The sequence below is a fragment of the Trifolium pratense genome, linkage group LG2 (assembly GCF_020283565.1).
Source record: "Trifolium pratense cultivar HEN17-A07 linkage group LG2, ARS_RC_1.1, whole genome shotgun sequence".
Taxonomy (NCBI): domain Eukaryota; kingdom Viridiplantae; phylum Streptophyta; class Magnoliopsida; order Fabales; family Fabaceae; genus Trifolium; species Trifolium pratense.
The window spans coordinates 18,172,313-18,182,599 of NC_060060.1; the positions used below are offsets into that span (position 1 = coordinate 18,172,313).

Sequence of the window (10,287 nt, forward strand, 5' to 3'; positions counted from 1 at the left end):
AAACCAATACATGAGAGGCTTACAAAGACACGACACCCTAAAAGACTACATCTTTGAAGAACAGTGGGTTCGGTGTTAAAATCTTGATCTTGAGTCTTCTTTATATAGTGAGATAGCATGCTCCACTCTCTTCAAGATAGGTTGGACGCTCCTCCAATCATAAAGGTGATCTGATCCATTTTCAATCAACATCAAAGGCAAATCAGATCTTCATAAAAACTTTCCTAAAATGGTTGATCATCTTTAGGAAATATACAATGTGTTGAATCATTCCATTAAGTGTTGATAAGAACATATCTTCACAAATAAAGTCTTGATCAGATCAAATCTTGATATACACGTTTGTAGAGTGGATTTCCATATATAGCAGATACGTGTAATAAATGCGCGAGATTTGGGCAATCTGACTGTCGTACCCAAACATGTTGTAACATTTGGTCCAACATCTTGTTGTACCCAACATGTTGCAACATTTGGTCCAACATCTTGCTTGTATATTTGTTTTAGCAAAATGAGGCCAACACACAAATATCCAACAACACGGAATAGTAAAACTCCCCGGATCTTTTCGCTTTTGGGGAAGCTTCCTTTGAATAAGGGCACTACATTCCTCGGTCATACTCACCATTTCATCATCCAATGGCTTCCTCTTCTTGGTGAGAAGTTCTTTGAGAAACTTGGCATAAAGTGGCATTTGCTCCAATGCCTCAACCAAAGGGATAGCCATTTCCAACTTGTTTAGAACCTTCATAAACTTCTTGAAGTCCTTTTCGCGGTCTAGATTCTTCACTCGTATCTTCCTAGGGTATGGCACCCTTGCATATGGTGAATCATCGACCCCCTTGCCTTTCTCACTCTTCTTTTTCTCACTCTCTTTTGACTCCCTCTCTTTTTCAACTACATCTCCCTCATCATCACTCAATTTTTCAAGTTCATCACCTTTCTTTTCAACTAACTCTTCCTCATCACACTCATTTTCAACTAAAACTTCTTTCTCTTTATTTTTTTCAACTTCTCCCTCATGCACTCTTTTCTTTACAACCTTCTCCACTTCCGGAATCACTCTACTTCTCAAAGTTATACCATTGCAAGACTCATTCTTGGGATTCTCTCTTGTGTTTCCTCCAAATCCTCCCTTGTTTTGTAAATTGGAGAATTGTCTAGAGAGTTGTCCCATTTGCATTTTCAAGTTCTTGATTGAAGCTTCATGATTTTTGTTTGACACTTCTTGACTTGTCTTCATGGCTTCAAAGTTCTTTTGAGTCATTTGTGCAAAGTTAGCAAGAGATTCTTCCATTCTTGAAGGAGGCCTTTGTTGGGTTTGATTTGAACCTTGGCCTTGATTACCCCAACCGGAGTTGCTATTTGAATAACCCTTTCTAAAATTTGCCAAATACCTTGCTTCCTCCGAGCCTTCCGGAAAGCAACCACCATTTGGATGGTCTTGGAGGCAAAAATCACACCTATCATTTTCAATTTTTCCAACCAAAGAAGTTTGAGATTGAGAGTTGGAAATAAGCTTCATCATAGCTTCCATTTGACTAGTCATGAGCTTTTGTTGAGCCAAAAGGGCAGCTTGTGTATCAAGCTCTAACAAACCTCCCTTCTTCTTGGCTCCACGGTCATTTTGAGCACGATACTCATTTTGTGCCATGCTTTCGACCAATTCTCTAACCTCGCCTTCATCATGGTTCTTCAATGATCCTCCCGCGGATGCATCTAGAATCATTCTTGTTTGCGGCCTCAAACCTTGGGTGAACATTTGCATTTGACTATGTCCGTCAAATCCATGGTTAGGGCACCGCTTCAAACACACCTTGAATCTTTCCCAAGCATCATACAAAGTTTCATTGTCGCTTTGCTCAAAGTTGCTAATTTCAGCCCTCCTCTCCAAGAATTTATGAATTGGAAAGTACCTATCGAGAAATTTCCTCTCCAATTGTCGCCAAGTTGCAATTGTTCCGGAGGGGATGGTGTCTAGCCAATCTTTGGCTCTACCGGTCAATGAATGCTTGAATAGACGGAGTCTCTTATCGGATTCGCTTACACCGGGTGGATCGGTGTAATCACATGCTTCATAGAAATGGGAGAGGTGCAGATTTGGACATTGAGATTCGGATCCCGAATACGGGTTCTCTTTAAGAGCCGAGAGAACCGTATTTTTGATGTCGAAAGAAACGGGGTTTACCGGTTGAAACCCCTGGTTGGCCAGCTCATCATCATCTCTTCTACCATAGTCTCCTAAGGTTCTCCTAAGAGGAGGAGGAGGAGGCAATGGAACCTCTACCGGAATCTCGTGATCTTCATCCATGACAGAAAAATTCTGCTCCTCACCAACTAGAGCACTACTTGAACTTGCTTCACCTCTAGAAGCTAACCGAGCTTCCCTTGTTGCTTTCCTAAGTGCACGAAGTGTTTTCTCTATTTCCGGATCAAATCTTAACTCGCTTGTACCTGTACTCCGCATGCACAATAGAGCAAACAAGTAGAAATCTCTTGACAGAAAAATTCAAAAACAGAAAAATGAAAGCAAAAACAGAAAAATCTAAACACAATTGCCTTGTTGACGAATCAACAATCCCCGGCAACGGCGCCAAAAACTTGATTGACTTTTTGCAAGTGTACAAATGTCGTCAATTAGTAATAAAAGATTATCGATCCACAGGGATTGCGTCGTCAAAACAAGTAATCGTGTTTAGAAACATTTCGAATTATAAAACACATAAAAGGGGGTTTTAGTTGCAAGTTGGTTCGGTATCGAAACGATTGAATTAACAATGATAAAGAAACAGGGGTTGAATCATCAAATACTCCCTAAACTAAGTAATCTCATGCAATCTACCATTCATGAACTGACCCAATCAAGTGTTACAACTAGATCAACAAGGTGGTGAACCTCAATCTCTTGATAGATTCACCCTATTCTTCACCGATACTTCTCCAATCTCTCGGATGGAAGCTACCGGTGACGAAGTATTTGAAAACGCGTTGATCGTGTGTTACACTCTATGTTTCAATCTCTCGACCGGAAACACTCAAGTGCTCAATGCTATCATATCCAATTCTAACTCATATTCTCATACATAGTTAAAATCTAAAATCAATCCAAAGTTGATCAGAAATTGAAAAGCATTAAGCATGGATAAACATTGAATAACACTATTAAAGATAAATTCAGTACATAAATGGAGATTACAAGAGGGTTACAAGCTTAGATCATATTTAGGATCCAACCCCTTTGAGGAGTTTAGTTCCTCATGCTACAAAGCATAACCAAAGCTCCAACTCCATAAGAATTGCTGCTCATGATGCTAGATCTTCAATCCAAGCCAGTAGAAACCAAGATCAGGGACGAAAATGGACCCAAGATGCTTCCAAATCAAGCCAAAACTCCAAAAGTTTGAACCCTTGTGCAGAAAATGAACTTCCTATTTATGCAGATCGCAGTCACGCCGCGCGTGACCCTTCCTACGCCGCGCGTGACTGCTGAAATCAAGGCTGCGCGGCGCGTGTACCTACCACGCACCCGGCGTAGTTCAACTTTTTCGTGGTCACGCCGCGCGTGACCCTCTTCACGCCGCGCGTGACTAAGTCAGAGAGGAACACTTCTTTTGGCCAAGTATTTCGCGCGGCGTGACATCTCACGCGCCACACGTAGTTCAAACTTGCCAAACTTCCCTTTTCATACAAATACACTACGCGGCGCGTGATCAGGTCCACGCCTCCCGCGTAGTGCAATTTCTCTGCTTCCTGCATAATTTTCTGCTTTTCTTCATCTTCAAGTAATCTCAAATTAGGGCTGATTTCTCTTATTTATTTGAGTAGAAAGTGACTAAAAGGTGTACAATGTCCCTTAATTAAGCATGAATGACCATGTGTGACGATGTGTCATCACCCTGTATAGGAGCATGATTGGTAGTCTCTTGTATCTCACAGCAAGTAGACCTGACATCACTTTTGCTGTTGGTGTGTGTGCAAGATATCAGGCAACACCAAAAATGAGCCATCTTGTGCAAGTTAAAAGAATTTTGAAGTATGTCAATGCCACCAGTGACTATGGCATCCTGTACTCCAAAACTGAAAACTCTACCTTGGTAGGGTATTGTGATGCTGACTGGGCTAGAAGTGCAGATGATAGGAAAAGCACATCTGGAGGCTGTTTCTTTCTGGGAGGAAATATTATTTCATGGTTTAGTAAGAAGCAAAATTGTGTGTCACTCTCTACAGCTGAGGCTGAATACATAGCAGCTGGAAGTAGTTGCTCACAACTGTTGTGGATGAAGCAAATGCTGAAGGAATATAATGTCATGCAAGATGTCATGACATTATTTTGTGACAACATGAGTGCTATAAATATTTCAAAAAATCCAGTTCAACACTCAAGAACAAAACACATTGACATAAGGCATCACTTCATCAGAGATTTGGTTGAAGAAAAATGTGTGGAGCTAAAACATGTTACTACAGATGAACAATTAGCAGACATTTTCACAAAAGCACTTGATGCTAATCAATTTGAAAGCTTGAGGGGCAAATTAGGAATTTGCCTACATGATGGTGCATAGCAGTTACTGCAGCCTCAGCGTGCAAAAGGAAACCGCTCTCTCTCCCATTCATTAATGCACGCTAATTTAGGAAAATCATTACAAACTTCCCTTAAATGTGTAACCACACGCAATCAATTATTCTTTTCCTACAATCAAGCTTTTGTCTTTGATATCCACTCGCCTACTCCTCTCCACAATTTTCATCCTTTCATCTTCACAAAACACTTTGTTGTAACCTTAATCTCTCGAAAAATCACAAAACATCAATTCATCATGTCTGAATCATTTCAAACCACCAAAACCACCCGTTCTACCCGTTCCAAAGCCAAAACTGAAGCATCAAAGATCATTAGTGATGTTGTACCCCTTACCACCATGCATGCAAGTGACATTCAACCTCAATCAGATGTTGCAGAGAAAAAGGGAAAAACAAAATCTGTTGAAAAGAAGAGGAAAACGGCAAAAGTAAGTGAAACTCTTTCTTCTACTGTTGTTGAATCTGAAATTAAGGGTTCTAAAAAGAAAAGAAGAAATTATGAGTCTAGAATCCCTCTTACTATGTCTGATTTGGTGTTTGAATCAAATGTTACCACATCTGTGGAAACATCTGCAAAACCTGTTATTGACCCTTTGAACCCTAAATCTGATGAGGCGAAAATTGGTGAAACTGTCAACCCTAGTTCAGTTGAAACCAAAACCACTGAGAACCCAACCACTGTTGACCCTAAATCATCTGAGAATTTAGGGAATGTTGCTGTGAATGATGTTGTTGTCTCTTCTGATAATGTGCAAGCTGATACTCAAAATAATCCTGAACCCACTGATGAACCAACCCTTGCTGAGATTATGATTAAAATGGCAAATCAAACTGTCCCAGAAAAAGATGCTGTACCAGTTGTTGGGACATCTTTGAACCCACAGAAGGTTGTTGATACTGTGTTGGAGGAAACTGCTCTGAAAAATGATGTTGAGAAAGATGTTGGGACAACTGTCACACCATCAGTCTCTTTTGATGAAGACTCAGATCCTGATGAGGAAGGTACTACAGAAACAGAAGAAGATACTCAGTCTGATGAGAGCAATCAAGATACTCCTACTGGTGAAAAGGACAATGCTGCTGATAAGTCTCTGGATACTGGTAAGGAAAAGACAGATGTTGTTGATGTTGACACATATGAACTTGTAAAGAGGACTCCCATTAAGCCTCTTGGTGGAATAACAAAAAGGTTGAGAAGTAGCTCTGGACATGCTATCCCTACTTCTAGCACTGCTACTGCACCTAGATCCAAAACCACTGGTGTTGGACCTAAGAAAGGATGGAGTAAGGTTTCTGTTCCTTCAAGCAAGAAGAAGGAAAGTTTAAAAAGGAAGAAAGCTTCCTCAAGTGACACAGATTATGATGTTGCAGAAGATGTTCCCCACATCTCCTCCCCCATATCCAAAAAGAAGTCTGCTGTAAAGAAGTCTAGCCAAGCTGTTGAAGAAGCACCCTGTGACAACATTTCATTCCATCGTGCTGCCTTTGCCCAAAGATGGGACTTTGTCTATTTTAGAAGATTGGCTGTAGAAAGAGAACTGACTAGAGATGCCCTCAAAAGTCAGGACATCTTTGACCTCATCAAAGATGCAGGGTTGCTGAAAACTATAAGTGAGTTTAGTGCTTGCTATGAACTGCTGGTAAAAGAGTTTTTGGTCAATATTCCTGAAGAATGTGACAATCCACTCAGCAAAGATTATCACAAGGTGTATGTCAGAGGTAAATGTATCAACTTTTCTCCTACTTTGATCAATGAATATCTAGGAAGAACTGTTGAATCTAAGCCTGAGCTGGAAGTAAGCAACAATGCTGTTGGTTCTGAGCTTACTGGTGGCAAGATCAAGGTATGGCCCAAAAGCAATCTTATACCCACAAGCAAATTGATTGTCAAGTATGCCATCCTGAATAGGATAGGGTCTACAAATTGGGTGCCAACCACACATGCAACAAATGTTGCCACAGGTTTGGGTCGTTTTATCTATACCATAGGAACCAAATTTAATTTTGATTATGGATCCTTTATATTTGACCAAACTGTTAAACACATTAGATCCACTGCCATTAAGATGCCCATTGCATTTCCCTCTTTACTGTGTGGTATTATTTTGCATCAACACCCTGATATAATCATTGCAACTGATGCTCCCATGAAAAGGCCAAAGGCTTTTACTTTTCATCATAAGCTGTTTGGAAACCATAATGTGGCAGACATTGTTGGGACATCACACCAGTCTACTGGTGCAACTGCCCTTATGTCCAGATCAGAGATCATTGCTGCTCTAAAAAGTCAGTGTCAGGAGCTGGATAAGCAGAAGGACAAGATTGAGGAGAAGAAGCTGATGTTTGTCAGAATGATCCAGACTTTGGAGGCTGAGGATGCTGCTGTAAAAGACAATGCTGTTGCTGAGGGTGAGCCTAAAGATGATGATGAGGATGAGAACTCTGATACTGTGATTGCTACAGATGTTGAAGATGATGACTCCAGTGACAGTGCTGAAGAATGATACTGTTCTTTATTTTGATGTACTTTAATTTTTGTTTGGTTTGTGGCTTATTTGCCTTGGATTTTAGCACCTTCTGAGTGCATGGTTTGTAACTGTACTTTAATTCTGCACTTTGGATAATATGCTTCTTTATTTTGGCACATTTTGTGGCTAAAAAGGGGGAGTAGTACTTTGGTTTGCTTCTGCTACTATATGATGTTGTGTCTTTTGTTGTGACATGTTTTAAGACACGTAGCAGTTTAGTGTGCATGCATGAATTCAGGGGGAGTAAAATTTTATGCCCTGAGATAATGCACTAGCTGATGAATTCAGGGGGAGAAATTGCTAGATGGATGCTCAAGAATACTCTGATACCATATTTGATCTGGTACTAGTTTTGGCTCTGGTACCACTTTGGAAGATCACATGCTTGGATACCACATGTGCCATATGTTGTGGTCTCTCATGTTGAAACATCTTTGCTAACATGTGAACTATTTGTTTTTGATCTGTTTGAGGCTTTTGATGATGACTCCGCTGCTGCTAGCCTCTGATACTTATATTTTACTTCATTGTCCAACTTCCTTCATATTTGTGTGATCATGGTGTTTGAAGGAATATGTGTTCATTTTATCTCTCAAGGTTAATTAATTGGCCTGAAATTGTTTTAGCCAAAAATTGCCAAAGGGGGAGATTGTTGGATATTTGAATTGGCCTCATTTTGCTAAAACAAATATACAAGCAAGATGTTGGACCAAATGTGTTAACATGAAGGTACAAACAAGATGTTGGATAACATGTCCCAACATTAATCACAACATAATGTTTACTGAAGGAAATCTCGCGCATTTAATAGAGCATCTGCTATATATGGAAATCCACATAGGAGCGCGTTTTTGATTAAGATTTGATCTGATCTGATCAGCAAGACTTAAAGGAACAACTGGATGATTGTGCGATCTCCTAAAGTCACTCACACACTTTAGGAATGTTTTGATCAATCTTTGATGATCATTATAATTTGATCAGATAGTCTTTATTACTAAGGAGGAGCGTCCTATCATTACTGAAGACTCAAGAGTGTGCTGGCTCATTATAAATACGAAGACCAAGACCAAGACAAAGTATCTTTTGATTGTGTATTCATTTTGTGTTTTATTGAGTCTGAGTATTTGTACTTTGTTCATTGTGATTCTTACTTGTGAATTCTATAACACAAGTCAAGAACTGAGTTTGTTGTGTGAGTTTTAAAGTTTACTCCTAAGCTTTGAAGTACGGAGTCAACTGTGTGTCTTACTCAAAGCTTTAGGCAAAAGTAATGTTTGTCTAGAAAGTTGTCACCACATTATTCCTAACATTGTATGAACAACACAGGTTGTGTTGGTTGATAGGGAGTGAGACGGGGTCTCATATCTAGGAGTTCCTAGGTAGAAATGCATTGGGTAGGGATTAAGTGAGGAGTTGTAAACGGGGGAGTTTAGCTCTGAATTAATACTGCTGATAGTGGATTTCCTCCTGGATTGGTATCCCCCAGAGTAGGCATACTGGCTGAACTGGGTTAACAATTATCTGTGCAATTTGTTTATTTACTGTCCTTGTATTATGTGTTATAAGATGTGCCAACATTAAGTATAACAATATCCTCTACATTATTGTTGGGACATCTTAGGCTACATCATTCCATTGATACCAGAATTTCAGTTTGTGCTCAACTACCACATTTTGTTGAGGGGGTATGGGCACATGTGTGTTAAAAGATGGTGTCATGTTCGTCAAGAAAGGAACACATTGATGTGAATTCTCCTTATTATCGGCGTGCAAAAACATAATGTCTTGATAGAATTGAGTTTGTACCCAAGAAAAAACATATTTCAGTAGAGTTTGAGTTTGAGATTTCAAACTCATATGTTATACTCAAGTAAAACGAGTAAAATGCTCAACGATGGTAAGAAAATAAGAGAATCCGAAGTAAAGTGAATTTAGGAACTCATATATAAGAGTGTCTGAATTTGAAAAGCTTAGCAATCGCAACTGGTAGAGTCCGTCGTCGTCGTCGAAGTGTTGAATTGAGTGTTCGATATGGGTGAGTTACCGGCCGACCTGATGTACATATTGAACCCTTCCATTCGCGCTGTGTACAATAAATTGGCAAGCAAGCTCACAAATCTATCTGATTTTCGCATTTCTCGACTCAGCGATGATGAGATATTTAATCTTGTGGAACAAAAGTTTTCTAACCTCTCATATGCCGAGTCACAACGCATTCTCGATGCCGTCCTCGGTCCCCCACTATATTCCCTACTAAATTTCCTTTTCCCCCCGTAGGATTCCTACCCCCAAAGATGATGGTATGAGTAATTACATGACTCTTCTCGAACAAGAAGATCATGTATATCACCACTCGTCGTCGATTACCTGGTCCAACATAGCTTTTTGGGGTTTCGTTGGCTTCACTCTTCTCGTAATCAAAGGAAAACTCCACTTCCGACATAGCTTTTTGGGGTTACGTTCGTCGAATTATTTACACTATTTTTTTTTTGTTTTTTGTAGTTCAAATATACATATTGTTTCTTCACATCCATTGTTGTGGGATAATACCACAAGTGCATATTTCTTGTGTGAGATATTTCGTATGGTAGAGCATCTAAATAACAGCTCTTATCAAATTCGATATTTGGATTGGTGGAAAAATGAGTTGTTCGATGCAAAACTTGGATGGAAGTGTAAATGCACTGACTTTATGACGGTTGTCGGTCCTTATGATTCCAAGTATGATGGTTTTGATACGAAAGAATTATTGTGATTCTTGTGTAATACCTTAATACATTACCACGATTATACGGTATATTTTTTTGCTTCACCATTACGATGCATCAACGTTATTTTTTAATAACATATTGTTTTACTATCATTAATCAATTTGTTTTTAATCAGACATATGTTGGAAGTTTGATGGAGTCTGTGTGTCAACATCTTCTTTTTCGTTATCCTTTCCTTCTAGTAGCATGTTACAATCTTGTTAAAGGTCAACAAAATTGTATGAACAGTGATAGTTTCAGAAGATACTTTTCCAAATGAGTTCTATTGAGCAGAGGTATGAAACCTTAGGTTATGTATACTTATAACAATTTTTTTCAACTGCGCATACATCCTAATAAGTCTATGAAGTGTTACCAAACGGTGCAAAATCTGTTTCCCTTTATTTGTATTAAATTTTATA

The 10,287-nt window shown here is 39.3% G+C and overlaps 1 protein-coding gene across 1 annotated transcript; it reads left to right on the plus strand.

Annotated features, from left to right (window-relative positions):
• Positions 1-4,820: 4,820 nt before the first annotated feature.
• Positions 4,821-7,088, plus strand: LOC123904301. The gene has a single exon (XM_045953984.1). It carries the CDS (start codon positions 4,821-4,823, stop codon positions 7,086-7,088), a length of 2,268 nt encoding a protein of 755 aa, XP_045809940.1.
• Positions 7,089-10,287: the final 3,199 nt, after the last annotated feature.

Excerpts from the sequence above, each read along its gene's own strand:
- LOC123904301 (XM_045953984.1), top strand. The coding sequence starts at position 4,821 with ATGTCTGAATCATTTCAAACCACCAAAACCACCCGTTCTACCCGTTCC.